The sequence below is a fragment of the Chondrus crispus genome, genomic scaffold (genome assembly GCF_000350225.1).
Source record: "Chondrus crispus Stackhouse genomic scaffold, scaffold_506, whole genome shotgun sequence".
In the NCBI taxonomy this organism is placed as follows: domain Eukaryota; phylum Rhodophyta; class Florideophyceae; order Gigartinales; family Gigartinaceae; genus Chondrus; species Chondrus crispus.
The window spans coordinates 11,646-28,782 of NW_005178499.1; the positions used below are offsets into that span (position 1 = coordinate 11,646).

The 17,137-nt window shown below is 51.4% G+C and overlaps 2 protein-coding genes; one reads left to right on the top strand and one right to left on the bottom strand.

Moving 5' to 3' along the window:
* Nucleotides 1–5,516: 5,516 nt before the first annotated feature.
* Nucleotides 5,517–9,704, bottom strand: CHC_T00008995001 (WD40-repeat containing protein). XM_005710035.1 is given in 2 exon segments: nt 5,517–5,555; nt 5,556–9,704. 1 exon segment carries the CDS (start codon nt 9,702–9,704, stop codon nt 5,556–5,558), a length of 4,149 nt encoding a protein of 1,382 aa, XP_005710092.1. The 3' UTR covers nt 5,517–5,555.
* A 2,475-nt stretch (nt 9,705–12,179) lies between these two features.
* On the top strand, nt 12,180–12,536 carry CHC_T00000371001 (hypothetical protein). The gene has a single exon (XM_005710036.1). It carries the CDS (start codon nt 12,180–12,182, stop codon nt 12,534–12,536), a length of 357 nt encoding a protein of 118 aa, XP_005710093.1.
* Nucleotides 12,537–17,137: the final 4,601 nt, after the last annotated feature.

Sequence of the window (17,137 nt, forward strand, 5' to 3'; positions counted from 1 at the left end):
GAGTTCGAGAATAGCAATCGAGAGAGATGGCCAGGAGTGGTGGGAGGTTCAACCGTAGAGGTATCGTAGACGCCCGGCGAAAACCCGACGTGTGAGAAGTCCGTGTCATGGAACTGCGATCTAACACCCGAAAGATGCTTGTCTAAATCAAAGCCGATGGTTTTCAGGACAGACCGGGCCAGGATGACTTCAGAAATATGCTCGTCAAAACAAGGTACTCCAAGTTTCGGAGACGAAGTGGGCCCGAGGCCAGGTGAATGGTGGTAGAGACCCGAGCTTTTGCGTTAGCATTGAATGTGCGTGGTTCCGCTTCTGTACCTTCATCTAGAGCCAACTGCATTGGAATCGGTTCTTTTAGGGGCAAGACTTGAACAAAGATTCCTTCTGCAGCGAATCGTTCTAAATGATCGTTGAATAAAGCAAAGTGGTCAGCCCCGTAGTCACCATTAATAACGATAGGCACAGAGTCCGATAAAGTTGCTGGGTATCGCCCATTTCCAGCCGAAACTGGTGCCGGAGAGTCTCGTGAGACACAGAGCGCTCTTATTGAGCGTGTAGCACGGTTTTATTCGTGAAATGCCTTGAGCAAATGTTTTGCTTCGTCCGTACTGGTCTTGGGACAGTTCTTCACGAAATGATGTTCATTACACAGAGAGACGTTAAGATATCGAGGGACTTCCATGGCATTACCAGGGGCAGTGGCCGCAGAGCGATTCTGCCTGTTTGTGGAAAATTGGGAAGAAGATTTTGGGAAACGAAGACAGGGTACTGTGTTTAGAAACAATCCAGATTTCGGTGTGGATTCAGCTCCAGGGGACTTGGAAGGTCCGGACTTCGATGTACCATAGTGGTTTGTACGCGGATTGAGGTGATCAATTGTAGATGATTTTCCCGCAGAAGTAGAACGGCGGGCAGGCACAAAAGATTCGCAAAAGACAGCTTGTTGGGCGACATACTTGTAGAATCCTTTCCAGTCTTTTTGTAGTTCCCTTTTTGATAGCTGAAGATCATTCTCGATCTTGACGCGCAAAGGCTCCGGTTTTAGCAATTGGACCAGGTGTGATATAGCCACCTTCGGGTTTTCTTCTATTACCTTATCCCACTTGCGGGAACGTAGCAGCGTTTTGTAATCAGCGAAAAGACGGATTGCCCTTAACTGTGCGTCAGGTTCGTTCAAATTGATACGTACACGTGACACAACTATGTGCTCCAACTGCTCCAAAGTCAAGCTTTCGAAAGTATTCCCTTGCCGATTCTCTAGCCAATTTTGAAGTATTTCGTTGGTGAGCTCGTCCAAATTAGTAACTTCAGGTCCAAATTCGTCAAGCTCGATGAGCGATTTGAGTAAATCAGAGTCCACCGAAGCCTTGATGCTTATGGGCTCTATGTATGTTCCACCACTATTAACAGCATCTTTGATTCGTAGAAAGTAGCTCTCTCGCTCACGAAGGAAGACATGAATGTGCTTCTGACCAAGCTGACGGAGCTCAGGGTGCGAGATTGGAGTAAACAAGTGCTGTTCACCTTGCGGGCTCTCGGCCATGGTGGAAGCACAGTAAAGTTTGTGCAGTCAGGTAGACGAACCTGCTTGCGAAGTGATCACTTTGGCTTCTGCACGAAGAAAAGATAGTCGAGAGTGAAGTCCTCTGACTCTCTGTTTATTGAGTAGTGAGTCAACTTAAATGTTGGCACAACAGATACTACAAAGCCTTGGCTAAACGTGAGACAGAGGCAAAGATGCCATAAAAGAAAATAACTCTAAAAACGGTCACAAGTAAAGGGAAGTATCCAGAAAGGGATGCTATCCGAAATAGAACCAAATAGCACCAGAAAGTGATGCTATCCGAAATGGAACCAGATGGCACCTAGATGCCACAGGAGGTCATCAGGTGGCATCAGCGCTAACTGCTACGCGCTTCTGCTGGGCGATGTACATTGGGTGCATCCAGAAAATAACACTGTATCACTCGACTACTTTTTTGACCAATCAGCGACCGATAAAGTGGTCGCCGGCTGACTACTTTTGACCATCTGATCAAGCCCTCTCGACCCCTCTCCACTCCACCACTCCGGCACCACTTCCCATTCCATCCTTGCGCACTGGAGTTCCACATTCCCAGACCCCTCTCTCGAGCTGTCGGTGATGCCCGCTTCGCCAATGCCCTTTGGCATCGCAATGCCCTTTCAGAACAGCCGCAAGCACACTCTGGCAGCTCTAGCAGTATCGCTAGCAGCTCTGACGACATGTTTTGTCGCCCGGAGGAGGACAACAATGCGCCGCAAGCGCCGTCATCGCAACAAGAACCCAAAGTACCTCTGCCCAGCCATTATTCGCCCTCGCACACAGCGGTCCACTCCTTGGCGCGTGCTTCTCTCGTTCGGGAAAGACTCCGACTTCCTTGTATCCGTAAATATCACGAAGGCCTTACTGCTAAACAGTATACTTCCATTTTTTATACAGGAACAATTGAAATATAACTTCGGTAGCCCTTATCGAAGGGGACCGAAAACAAGAGGACGCAGTACGCAACTGGAAAGTATTGATTTGTTCGGGTTAGCTTGAGAGGGAGGATCGGATCCGTCCAAAAGGGATGCCATGTTGAGATGACAGTGTCAGAATGCGGGCGCCAGGTTTGAGGAGGAAGGTGTGGTTGGCTTTGGGATTAGGGGATGGGGAGGTTGTCGGCGAGTGGGGGTGCGAGTGGGTGTACAGTTCGCAACATGTTCCAACTGGGGTGGAACCGCCACGGAACGGCAGTGATGGAGTGCAAGAGTGGTGGGGACAATCAATTTTTGAAACTATCATACAATGGTAAAGTGTTAGAGTGCTATTTTCTGGATGCACCCATTCCTTGCCACAGTGCGGATGTCACGAGTGCAGGGGCTTTGACCGTATATGTAGCGCCCATCTATGTATCTTCGTCTTGCAGTGAGGCTAATACATACAAGTACAAGGGGGTAGCCCCACAAGTTGAACAAATCAAAGATTTAAAAAAAATAATATCTTTTAGACGTCCGTTTTGAACAAGATTTGAATTTTCTTGAAGCATGGCGACAGATTGTCAAGCCTCAAAACCGGTATGGAGAAACAATGGTCTCAATGCGAAAAGAAGCGAACGTGAATGAACAACAAGTTGCCAGTTCTGAGGCCCCCCTAATCTGAACAGCCAATTTATTGGCTACTGCAAAAAACATGCAAATTTTTATTTGAATTTCGATCCCCACTGCGGCAACAGTTAACCCATCAACTGATTCACAGCCTCCACACAGCGGCGACTGTTTCTTTCTGCTGTCCGACGTTTCGCCACCATGCGGCGCTCCAACATCGGCCGTGGCAGCTTGCCTTCCACTCCATAAACAAGAACCCGAAAATTCATTGCTTTGCGTTCGAAGCGTTGTCGCTCTCGCCTTACTCTTTCACAAGCGATGGATTCGCGCTCTGCTTTGTCGGCCTCCTTTCTTGCTAGCTCTGCCTTTCTGGCTTTGTCCATCGCATCCTTTGCCTTGGCTTTTTTTAAAGCTTCTTCAGACGTGAGACATAAGCCAAATGTAGTATCCAGGAACCCGTTCCTTAACACCACAGGCTGCAAACCGATATTCTTCCTCCGTTTCTCCCGCTTATCTTCCAATATTTTCTCAATATCTACTGCCGAGATCAATTCATTTGGGTGAGAAAAAGACCTTGGCCGCGGCACACTGAAGACGTGCGAGAGGTTGGCAGGGTATATACCTGCCTTCGCGAAACCAGAGGCAATGGTGCTTCTCGTAAAAGTCATGCTGTATGCCTGTTTTACAAGCATCAGAAAATCAAACCGGTCGTAGACATTGTCCTTCATGTGACTTGATAGGCTCTCAACAAGATCTCGAAGCTTGTTTTTAAATGCGGCGAACACAGAAACATCCAACGGTTGTGTAATACCGCTAGTGTGCGCCGGCAAAGCGTACACGATGACTCCAGCATCGTGAAAAAACTGCATTGTCCTGTACCTCATGTGGCTCCTGTAACCGTCAAGCAATAAAAGTATCTTGCCACTGCTCAATCTTATTTTGTTGTCATCCACAAACATACGCGCCCATTCATAAAAATTTTGAGAGTCCACGCCTGCAATGTCTTCACGACAAGTGATAACGCTACCGGTTGGGAGACAATCTGCAATTGTCTCCACTCGCTCTCCTGCTGCAGACTTTGTCACACGATAATTAAGCGACTTGCCTTTTACGACAAACAAAGGCCTTCCAACGCAACCACTCGCAAATACTACGGGCATAATTGTTAACCTTTCAATGTTTCGGAACTCAGGAGAACGCTGAACAGAGCACCCCAGTTTAAAAGATCTTGTTACGTATGCCTTCTTGTGGCTGGATTTAAAACTATCACGGTTGGGGGATATGCCAGTCTCGTCAAGATTGGCAATATGATATGAATCTATCCTGTTGTCTGCGATGAGCTTGTGCACCTCAATTAAATGGGATGTGAGGACATCTGCGTTGCCTGCGCTCCAGCGCAACTCCTCCTCCTTCGAACAGCGTCTGAAGCGGATGCGATCGCTATGGCGAGCACGAAAATTGCGGAAGAATTTTTTCCAGGTCTGTTGTTTACGAAGGGTAGTTTTGCTCGGCGATCTGCGGGAAACGACACGACGAGAATCTCGACTTCATCACCGATATCCTCATTGCTGAGAGGAAAGCCACGGGCAGAGTACCTGTTAACGAGGTCCACAATGACATTTTCTTCGTCAGCGGTGAGGTACGTTCGGCTGATCGGCTTCCTGTCCTTGTGCATTAGGCGGTACTGAAACGTGGATAACGGCATACGCGCAATTAACGAAGCACGGCGTCTATCCACACCCTTGTCAACTGCGGCAAGAGCCTTTTGAAAGCATCTCTCGTGCTTCGACATTCGTTTGACACGACCCATTGTGAGTTGACACCCGGTTTCTAACACAGTCTGGAGAGTCTGGGAAGGTCACCAAGGCTTCAATTTGCACTTATATGGAGCAGAACACATCGAATTAAGTGTTTTCGAGTACGCAGATATCGAAAAAGCGCGGCAAAATGTTTGATTTGGATTCCCCGCCCAGTTATGGGCCTTTTTTGTCTCCGTCACCTCTTTGACATGCAATAACAGCAATGCTTTTGTTTATTTGCTTTAAAATCTGATATTTTTCGAGTTGTTCAACTGGTGGGGGTCTTGTGCAAAAAGTGGGGGCACCCCCTTGTATGCGGCGCAACAGCCCACGTTGCACATGAAACAGACGTGTCTCTCCACGTGTATACCGAATACACGTGTATTACACACGTGTATATTTCCCCCTGCACTGGAAACTGGAAACTGTACTCTTCGCAACCCTCTCACCTTCTTCCAACAATGCCTCTCCCTTCCTTCAGCGAAGTCAAAGATCACGTCTTGATCAATAGTCCTCCTAAGATCACGACAGAAAGCCCGCGCTCTCGTCCACAGGTGGTTCCACTTCACCATTCACGAGTACATCCATGTAACCGTTCACAAAGGGAACAAACACCATCAGAACAGATTTTACCACACTAATCCTATCCTACCGACTCGCATCGTCAGAGCTGATAACCGACATGATACCGACCGAGCCGTTTCTGATACCAACAACTACAGTCTCACACTCCATATTCACCACGAAGTCCATTACCGAACATTCGAGGTGGGCTAGTGTGATTTCGGAACCGTCGCCCTGTTTGAGGATTACCTTGTCGCTCACCTCACAAATGCCGCACGTTTCTAGCACCCATATACCGCTTTCGGTCATCGACATATCCAACACACTCGACCTCTGTTTCCAACCCCGCAGTGTTCCACCTGCCCCCCGAGACCATATCCGTTTCCCGTCCCCGCTCATCGCCACGCTCGTTACCCGATCTGTGTGTCCGATCATTGTTTCCCCGACTTGACACCCCGTCTCACCGTCCCACACCCGCAACGTTCTGTCAGATGACCCCGACACAACCCGTTTCCCGTCCCCGCTCATCGCCACGCTCGTTATCCCAGCCGTGTGTCCGGTCATTGTTTCCCCGATTTTGACACCCCTCTCACCGTCCCACACCCGCACCGTCTTGTCCCATGATCCCGACACAACCCGTTTCCCGTCCCCGCTCATCGCCACATTCGTTATCCCAGCCGTGTGTCCGGTCATTGTTTCCCCAACTTGGCACCCCGTCTCACCGTCCCACACCCGCACCGTCTTGTCATCTGACCCCGACACAACCCGTTTCCCGTCCCCGTTCATCGCCACGCTCCTTACCCAATCCGTGTGTCCGGTCATTGTTTCCCTGATTTGACACCCCGTCTCACTGTCCCACAACCGCACCGTCTTGTCCCATGATCCCGACACAACCCGTTTTCCGTCCCCGTTCATCGCCACGCTCCTTACCCAATCCGTGTGTCCGGTCATTGTTTCCCCGACTTGACACCCCGTCTTACCGTCCCACACTCGCACCGTTCTGTCAGATGACCCCGACACGACCCGTTTCCCGTCCCCGTTCATCGCCACGCTCGTTATCCCAGCTGTGTGTCCGGTCATTGTTTCCCCGATTTGACACCCCGTCTCACCGTCCCACACCCGCACAGTCCTGTCAGATGACCCCGACACAACCCGTTTCCCGTCCCCGCTCATCGCCACGCTCCTTACCCAATCCGTGTGTCCGGTCATTGTTTCCACGATTTGACACCCCGTCTCACCGTCCCACACACGCACCGTGTTATCCCATGATCCCGACACAACCCGTTTTCCGTCCCCGTTCATCGCCACGCTCATTACCCCACGCGTGTGTCCGGTCATTGTTTCCCCGATTTGACACCCCGTCTCACCGTCCCACACCCGCACCGTCTTGTCATGTGATCCCGACACAACCCGTTTCCCGTCCCCGCTCATCGCCACGCTCGTTATCCCAGCTGTGTGTCCGGTCATTGTTTCCCCGATTTGACACCCCGTCTCACCGTCCCACACCCGCACCGTCCTGTCAGATGACCCCGACACAACCCGCTTCCCGTCCCCGCTCATCGCCACGCTCATTACACGAGCCGTGTGTCCGGTCATTGTGTCCCCGATTTGAAGCCCCGTCTCAACATTCCACACTCTCTCTGTTCCGTCATATGATCCTGACGCAACGCGTTTCCCATCCCCGCTCATAGCTACAGCAGTTATCTCATCCAAATGGCCTTTGAAGCATTGAATGATTTCTTTGCGTTTCATACACAAAACAACGACGGCCCCGTTGTCGTACCCCAGAATGGCATGGCTGCCGTTTCCAGAAACAAAAGCTGCCGTCACCCTCCTACCCATACATCGGGTCACGCTTTCAGATATTGATGTTCCGCCCTCGCTTTCAGCCCCAGAGCTTCCGCTCACACTATCATGCGCTCCAGTTGCACTAACTCTACCAGCTCCTGAAAGTCCACTCGTGCTGCGTATCCGTGATTCAGAGTCCTGTGCAACGTTTTCACTAGTGCTGACAACTTCACAACCTTTCCGTAAGCAGTAGCATGCCCCCACTTTTTTCTTAATGTCATGCCCAACTCTTGCAATCCAATTCTTTCTCTCCGTCCGTTGCAATCGTTCCTCCGGCACTTCCACACTTGGCCTGGCCACTTCTGCTGATGCCTCATCTTGACAAAGACTACCTTGCGCCGCTTCTCGTCCCTCTTCCAACACTTGACACGGCCTGGAGATTTCTGTTTCCGTTTCTTCTTGCATCACGGTCTCTCCCTCGTCCGACCGCCAACCCCCATACACATTGTTGGAAATCCTTTTTACAACAGAACCCTGTTGAGTAAATGTGAATACTTTCAACGCTGCCGTGACTTCCCCACCATAAGCCCATCCTACCACCGTACCGTCTGAATCGAATGCCACGTTTCTCAAAAGAGCTGGAGTCTTGAACGTCTCTAACAACCTCTCACCAGCTCTAGGTAGACATGGACGCAATGGCAGCAGCCATGGCTGAGGCGCAAACAGCTTGATCTCCGACAAGAACGCCTCTACGCCTCTCAATTCCCGCTTGTGCATCGTCCTATCGTAAAGCTGAAAGCAGATACCCGCCACGTGTTCGTCACAAAATGGTGCACTCAAACGCGCAGCTTTCATCACCAATCCTATTGTCGATAACCCCTCGTCTTCAGCGGTTCCAGCGGTTCCAATTGTCCCTGTCCCCTGACGCGAAACCTCAGTCACATCTTTCACGGCTGCCTCCAGTTGCCACACAGCCTTCCTCAACAAAACTTTAATTACCCACCGCGCACTAACAAGTAAACCACGCAGCTCATTCATCATCTCTCCTTTCAACAACAGACGGCAAATATTCTCGAAAAAGTACTGCTCCCTTGCGTCACTTGCCTGAGCCCCTTGATCCTCCACTACTGCTTCCACCACTTCTCTTTCTTTCCGATAGCTATCCACTACCTTCCGATACCACTTTTGATTCCAACTGCTGCCTTCCATCTGCTTGGCTTCATGCATTGCGAAATCATGCGTGAGGTCATGAAGACGTACCCCCATCTCCACGCTCTTCGACTTTACCTCGAAATGAATGTCAACCAGCCCAACGCTGTTCATCTCTCTTGCATACTTTTCTGCCGACCTCACATCTCCCGTTTCCCACAAATCTCTCAACACAGTAAGAGGAATCACATCCTGTTTCTTCATCACACACAATCCCCGGTGCATTTCACCAAATGATACACCTTCTCGCCTCCCATTTGAGTCCAGACTTCGTATGGACGAACGAAGCATTGTGTGTAGCGATTCATACTCGTCCTCTGGTTCCTTTGCACCTATCGCTCTAGGCTCCTTGTCTTCTTCGATCTGCTGCAAGTACGACACCCATAACTCTGGTATATCCCCAACACGATCTCCCCTCCATTGCTTCACGTTAACTCCTGCAATATTCAGTGCTAGTGGCAACCCACGGCATGTGTCAAGAATCTCGCAAAATGCCTCTCTCGATATCTCATTCTCCACTTCACTAAGCGACGCCCCACTCGTATGAACCAGTATGTTGCGCGCAGCTTCCCCTCGATTTTCTCGAGCACTGAACCTCACTGGCTCCCCGAGATGTGTCAGGCTCGGATCTCTCGTAGAGTACAGAACCCTGCTCCTTGGCTCTCCGTCGATCACTGCCGTGTTCGCAAGTCGAGACAGTTTTAGAAGAATCTTCTTATCGTTGTTGTTGCGCGTCCACACATCATCGAAAATAAACAGACATACCCGATTCGCAAACCAGCTCTGCACCCCTGCTAGAACAACGTTAAGGTCCGCCTCCTTAGACAACCTGCCCCCTTCTTCACGTCCCCCAGACACTTTGACAGCATTGCAAAGTTCTTGTTTCAGCTGCCCTTCTCTTGCGTCTTGCCCCAGAGTTGAAAAATACACTCCACCTGGAAAGCGCGCAACAATCTCCCTGTCAAGCGAAATTGCTCGTAGTGCACACGTCTTTCCGACTCCGGCTTGTCCGACCGCCGTTGCCCCTACGTGCGAAGTGCTTCCATTCCTCAACACAGCAGCTTTCAGTTTCCTCTCAAACGTGTCAGGAGCAGGGTGGTTCTCGACAGAACCCAAGTCAACGTATACTGACGGAGGGTTATGCTCGGCTGAAAAACTCGGTATGAACACTTCTTTTCCAGATCTCTGCAAGCGTACCTCACTAATCACATGCAGCTCCGTTCGTACCGCCTCCATAGTAGCAAGGTGTTCCTTAGCTTTGTGTTGGCGCTCCATCAACACGTTCCGGTCGCCGATGGCGGACTTCAAGGCACTCAGGTTGCCCCTTGGGTTCCTTGCTTCACGGCGAAGTTCTTCGACCAACTCTGACACAGAGCTCGACACGGAATCAATACTCTTTTGTATTTTATTCTTGTGAAACGTTTGCAGTTCGTCAATGGGAATTTGTGCCACGCCTTCTGTAAAATCCAGCAGCTCGGCGTACTCTTTCAGCACGTCGTCGGCCAAGGCTCCGTTTTTCTTGTAAGCATCATGTACATCCATGAGACCACTAACAAGGGCAATCGCATCTTTGAGCGTCACGCCCAGGAGACCTAGGAGACCAAATGGATCCATGATGGCTGACTGAAATCACGAAAAGTAGAGGTATGGCACGCTAAGCGGTCGTGCTCGGTGCGCGTGTGTTCTGGGTGTGCGGTCGGGTGTGGGTGTGTGGGTATGTGAGTCAAGGCAGACAGGGTGGGGACGTTGTGAGTTGGGGGGAGCGTGGGGTTGGCCCTTTTGGGGGTGTCCGTACTTTCTACGTCACCGTTCTTCTGCCCTCCTTCCACGGGGAGGCACAGTACAGGGGACCCTACCCATTAGTGCCGCCCCGTGCGAGGCCCCAACAACATGCACTATTGGGAGATGGCATTAGTGCCGTCCTCACATCTATTTTCATGCAATCGGTAATTGACGTCTGCCTGCTCCGCGTTTGTTCTCTGTCGCGTTTTGCGGTTAGAAACGCTCGCTTTGCCGACCTCAGATACGATAGAGCGTCTGAAACTTGGCATTCAGTCGCCAAAACTTCCAGCTCTCCAAACAATTCTGCGCCATTGTCAGGCGCATGCGCATTGCTTTTTTTTATTTCCGGAACCGGATCCATAAGGAAGACAAGCTAAGGTCTGTGAACGCTGTTCGGTGAATAGGATCGGGCTTAGAAGCCGCTTTCACACGTTTTTCATGCAGTTTTAAGGCGGTTCAAAAAATCTTCTTTTCCAGACATATTTTGAAACAACCAAGAAGAACATGCAAGTCTCACAAACTTCTTTCTGGTCCCAAGGCAGAAGTTAAATGCGGTGGCAGGAGTACTTTTTTCATTCTTGTCCGTGTGTCGAGAGAGTCAAGAAAAAAATTTGTCGAAAAGTCTCCTCATATGAGGACAGTTGTCCTCATATCACCGGCGTGTACAGAGATGCGTCCAGCAATGCGCCTTGCTGCTCGATCGAGTACACTATTGTTTCCTTCAGAGCTTCATGTCCCTCCACCCTGCGACCCTTCAACTCTACAAGGCAACTAGCAAGGCCCTGTACCTCTGTCATCCCCCCTCCGCCTCCGACGCACCCACCTCAAACCATGTCCGCGAACGCATCCTCCTCCGCCCCCGCCAACTTTACGGACACCTCTACGGACTGCGCCATCTGCCTCTACCCCCTCGCTGCCTCCCCCACTCTAACTCTAACCTGCGGCCACATCTACCATCTGTCCTGCCTTCACCAACAACTCACAACGCTCCCCCCGACCCCATCGCGCCGTCTCCTCCTCTCGGGCTGCCGCTGCGCCCAATGCCAGACCATTTGCACGCATCCAGCCCTCACACCGCTCACGACCCCGTACCACGCCGTGCTGCCGAAGGTCGACGCCCTGATCCGCGAGCAGCTGCGCGCCGACAACATCTCCCTCCCCGAGCCGGCCGCCCTCGCCTACGGCCGCCGCACCTACGCCTTCTACCTGTGCGCCCTGTGCGGCGACCCGTACTTCGGCGGCACGGTGCGCTGCGCCGACGTCGCGGATGATGCCGAGCTCGCGCCCGACGACCGCCTGTGCGGCACCTGCACGCCGCGCACCTCGCGCAAGTGCCGCCACGCCCGCCACGCCCCCTTCCACGTGTGGAAGTGCCGCTACTGCTGCGCGCGCGCGCGCTACGTCTGCTTTGGCAGCACGCACTTCTGCGCCGCGTGCCACCCGCGCGACGACGCCCGCACGGGGGAGGGCCGCACGCCGCAGCCGGTCGAGTGCCCCGGCGCGGGCGTGTGCGAGACGCCCATGCCGGACGGCGAGGCGCGCCACAGGAACGGGGCCGGCGGCGATTGTGAGCTGCTGTTGGAGTGTACGATGTGTGAGAGCGGCGAGGCGGAGGAGGAGGAGCGCGGGGCGAACATGGTGTACAATGCGAGCGGGCGGCAGGGCATGGACGGGTGGGAGAGCATGGACGGGCGGTGGCGAGTGGAGCATGGAGCGAGCGGGGAGGGGAGCGTGAACTTTGTCAGCGGGTGTTCGTGGTGCGTGATGGGGCAGGCCGTGGACTTGCGGCGGTTTGTCAGGGAGCCCGGGCAAGTGCGCGTGGAGGTGTCGGCGAGGTATATGGGGCGGTGGGACTGCCCGTCGACATTCCGGCTGACAGCTGGACTGTACGATGAAGAGGGGAGGCAGGTGGCGAGGGAGCAGAGCGAGATGCTGGCGGCGCCTGCAGAGTGCTGGGAGGAATTCCGGGTGGTGTTTGCGGCGCGGGAGGGCGTGAAGTACGTGACGATCGTGGTGGCGGGGAAGGATGACCGGTTTTGGGCGGGGGATTATGGAGCCAAAGTTAGTGAGTGTGCTGTCAGGGTACTGGGCGGGGCGGAGGAGAGGGGCGAGATGGGGCCGGAGGAGGTGGCAGCTGCGGAGGTGGAAGGCAGGGATGAGCTGAATCGGAGGCTGTTCCGGACGCAGGAGGGGCCAAGGCGCGAGGGCCGTCGGCTAAGGTTCAGGGTGAATGATGGTGAGATTGATTGGAGGTTTGGGGGGAGCGGGTTGAGGCGGGGCTGGTAGTGCAGCGGGGTGTGGACGATGGAGGCAGATACTTTCGGTGGTCGATGGAGGAAGGGGACTCTTAAACCTGAAAGACTTGAAACGAGAGTGGATGTTAACATCATGTGCAGCTTGGTTCCTCATCGGCTCTTAATTTGTTAAGTTAATTACGAAGATCACGTTCTGCCAAGACGCAACGAGCAAGCCGGCCTCATACGACGCCAATCAATTGTCGCCGAGGGCGGGACAAGTGTGCGTCTGCGCTTCCAGCCTTCAAATCCTTAACGATACTGTCGTGTGCATGTGCACTGCGAAGAAACGTGAAGGCTACTTCGTCGCACCGCAGAGTAGTGGTGTTGAAGTACCGGAGGAGCGATTGCATCGGACGGAGAGAAAGAATTGGATCACAATCCACGTTGGGTGAGCAATTTTCAGTACTTTTAGCATCAATATATTTTTGTCACGCATTTTCGGTCCTCGATGCCACACCCTGGCGTCGCCACTCTGCCTCATTTATTTTTTGTCAAAGCCAGAGCAGGCTGCCGGTCATGAGCATGTTTTGAGTTTGGGCCCTTCTGGCTGGGAAGTCCGGACTCTGCTGGCACTTGTTCGCACTAAGCTGACCGTGCTAGCAAGGCGATGTAGAGAAGGATGGAGGCCTTGCGGCTCGGTTCCGTCCTCAGGAGAGATTGTGGGCGCGGATACGCTGGTAACCACGTGGGCTTGTCGTGAAACCCCCGCTACTGGGACAGTCAAGCCGGGATGCACAGGGCGGCGATGGTAAACGAGTAAGAAAGCGGACGCAACAGCAAAAGGCGTTCACGTAACCCGCACTTGCTTGAAAGTTGGTCAGCCTACAGGTTTACTTCAATGCTTCTATTTGTCTTGCACCTTCCATCCTGAACGTGATGCGCAAGCTCACAACTTCTTATTGGATATATATACACATGCTGTGACTGCTCGTAAAGCCCTCCCCCCAGTACAAAACGCGAAATGAGATGAGAGTAAAACCTCATACCGTATGATAACTGTTTAAAAGAAAAGCATAAACTGATTTGGGGTTGGAATATGTTGTCTTTGTTGCCTCATTGACAGGGCTCATGTGCCGTCTGTGGGCCACATACCGTACTCGCAGCTTTCACGGATTGCGCGTAGTTTGTGAATTGTTCTATGCAGGTTGAAAGCAAACAGACCAAGCGACTTGCGCCTCGGCCATGGCTGCTGCCATTGCGTCCATGTTTACCTGGAGCTGGTGAGAGGTTGTTGGAGGTTTGCAGGCGCGTCCGGCGGCGGGCGGGAGAGGGAGAGGTGGTCGCACAAGGCGGAGTTGATGGTGCGCGGGAGCTCGCGGTATGGGACGTGGGCGCTGAGATGTTGCAACGGGATCAAGCGGACGGTTCTTGAAATGCCGCCCCAATTGATTTGGCCCACAACCATTTGCTGAGACAAATTAACTCGGTGCTCACCCGTGTACAGGTGTACCCGTGTGCGTAACGTACATTAGGACTGTAAATACAGTATAACCCCCCTATAGGAATGGGGTCGGTGGAATCTAGTCATATTCATAGTGAGGGGTGTATCCGTCGAAGAGGTACACTTTTCAAATATTTTACACGTGTAGCCTAGCCCCAAAAGGACGTTATTTTCGTCTGAATGGCGCTATCCTGCTGATCACGCCTTATCTCGCGCTGAACACGAGAAATACCTCCTGTAGTGTGAGCATAGCCTCCATACTGCTCCATAATAAGCCTTGCAGTAGCAAGGATGCGCAGCTGCTCCCGACGGGAAGGCAAACTTGGAGGGGTTTGACCTTCTATATCTTCATTCTCGCCTGTATCTGTCATTCCATTAAGAACAAACCCAATGATTTCATCATCTGTGACCTCCTCCGTTGCACTGTTTTCTGAGGGATTGTTAAGAAGTGTTTCAACAAGCATCCGACGATCTACTGTGCGTGCCACATCTGATATGTCATTTGGCAATGAAGTCAACTCATTTTCAACCCCCTCCACTGCAACACTGTCTATATCTCCATCAACCAGTTTAGTGTGACGCCAGCAATTATAAATTGCTTCGGGAGGAAGTTCATTCCAGCATTTCTGAATCCATCTCATTGCTTGCAAAACATCGACCTTGTAAATGTTCCTTTCACCGATATCAATGTAATCCAAAACCCTTGCAATTTGCAAGCGGCGATACCGACATTTGACGGCAGGAATAATACCCGCATCACACGGTTGGATCAAAGATGTCATGTTCGGAGGCAAAAATATAACGCGCGTGTTCGAAAGGTTTAAAGCGGCAACTTCGTGATCTTTTTCATGGGCAGAGCAATTGTCCAACAAAAGAACTACTGTTCTCCCACGAAGTCGCACATGAGTGTTAAAACGCTCTAACCATTCATTAAAAAGTATCTTTGTCATTCATGTCATCCATGCCTTTGCATTCCACCTGTAGTCAAATCCCAATTCTACTCCGCTTTTTCTTTCAAATGCCCTTGGTTTTCTGCCCGCCCAATGATTCGCAACGGAGATCTGTCCGTACCAGTTGCATTGCAGCACGCAAGACATGTAATGCGTGCTTTGTCTTTTTTAGTTCCACTTACCTGCTGTGCGGCAATTGTGCTATCAGGCGCAAGACAGTACTGAAGCCCGAACTCGTCAGCGTTGTATATATCTTCATGCGCATATGTGCGGATTTTTTCCCTGAGAACTGGCAGTACTTCCGTCGCCACAACAGTTTCGGCAGAGACACTTTCGCCGTGCATTTTAATGCGTCGAAGTCCGTGTCTTTGTTTGCATTTGTACAACCAGCCGTTGCTGAACTTCATATCAATCTTTTCACTGTCTTCGAGCTCGATGTTAACCTCGCCTAATATCCGATTTGCTTTTTCCTTGATAGCAAGATCTGAAAGAGCAACACTCTTGCTTGCACAATCAGATACCCACAAAGCAAGCCCTTCGCCTAGGCGATCATTGAAGAGTGGCCCGCGCCGCTTTTGATTCGGAGTTGCAGAGGTTGAGAGAGCTGCTCTCTTGGCAATTATTTTGGAAATGGTCGGCTGCGGCAAAGGATGGGAAAGATTGAAAGTGTGTGCTGCCCACTGTCCAATGGCTATCTGATCCACGTTTCTGCCGTCTGCTTTTCTTTTGTCGATCTCGTGAAGTATCTTTTTCTTTTGGGAAATTGTGAGACGAACTCTGGCCATGATGCTGTCTGTCAAATCGGTGTTGTTCAAAAATTGCGACTTCACGATGCGCCACAGCTCAAAAAAGCGTCCGCCTAGACTAGATGCAATGCAGTACAGAGCTGTATTGCACTGTATCAAGCAGAATAACACCAAGGGCATTCAATAAAATGTCGTTACGAAATGCGCGGCCTAGAATGGATCTTTTTTGGATCTATCTGATCCGGTTGAATGATCATTTGGAGATTAAACTATTATTATACGGAGGTTGCCAGAACCTGAAATTATAAGTGAAAATTAGGGCCCTATCCAAGAAGTGTATTCTTGAACTCGTATTACTAGCACCCCCCTGAACAGGCCAAAAACACAGAACCAGCATCGGTGGAGCATGGATGTATTCGTTTACAGGGGTTATTCCTTTTGAGGAGATTCGTATAGAGGGGTTATACTGTACATATGCGGCGCATCAGCCCACGTTGCACATGGAACAGACGTGTATCTCCACGTGTGTACCGAATACACGTGTGTGCGTGTGTGATACACGTGTATAGTTCCATTTACTGTAAACTGTAAGAGCATCCCCACCGGCGAGTGTAAAGTGCTAAATATTTTAGAAACTTGGCGAGCCTTAATTGGCCTCTCGCTATTATACACCTTTGCTTTTTTAAGACCTTGCCGAGAACTGCATTGACCTGCAGGTCAACCCCACCGGCAAAAAACCGCACCCTCCTACTTGTGAAGTGCATGCTCCTACTCACTGAGGTCCGATGCAAACGCCTTCACAACCTCCACAGAGTACCATTGGCATCTCTGACTTCGTGGAGGACGACATTCTCGAAAGACGTACGGTGGCTGCCAGACAAACTTACGTTTGGTGCAGACATGTACAGGATGGGGAGGAGTGTTGGTGGAGACTCTCCTCTCCACTGGAGAGAGAGGCTCAACTTCAAGAACCCTTCAACCGACTTTGACTTCGCGGGAAAATGGAATTTGAACCAATCAGCGTTCGCCACCTCAAATGCATAGTTCTAAATTTTGGTGCTATATTCTCGATTTTTACAACCCGAATTTATCTCGGTGTGATCAAGGGCGATGATGCCCACTCAATTTACTGGAGGGGGCGACGACGGGCTTAAGTACTGTGGTGTGGTGTGGCTAAACGTGTCCAGGTGGCTATCGTACAGTAAGTGATGGGTGAGAAAGGAGTTGAGTAGATGAAGGAATGTGGGCCTGCTGAGTGGATGCAGCTTATCGTACAGCAGTCGCCGCACTCGGCAGGTCGCATGAGGAGAGGCAAAGGAGCGCGAGCTGCCGTTGGAAGACGGCGGGTTTGAGCACTTTGGTTAGGCAATCAGCGGAGTTGGATGTAGAAGGGACGTGAAGGATAGTGAGGCGTTTTCGGAGGGCTTGTTCTGTTAGGAAGCGGTACTTGATG

Excerpts from the sequence above, each read along its gene's own strand:
- CHC_T00008995001 (XM_005710035.1), bottom strand. The coding sequence starts at position 9,704 with ATGGAGGCGGTACGAACGGAGCTGCATGTGATTAGTGAGGTACGCTTG.
- CHC_T00000371001 (XM_005710036.1), top strand. The coding sequence starts at position 12,180 with ATGCTGGCGGCGCCTGCAGAGTGCTGGGAGGAATTCCGGGTGGTGTTT.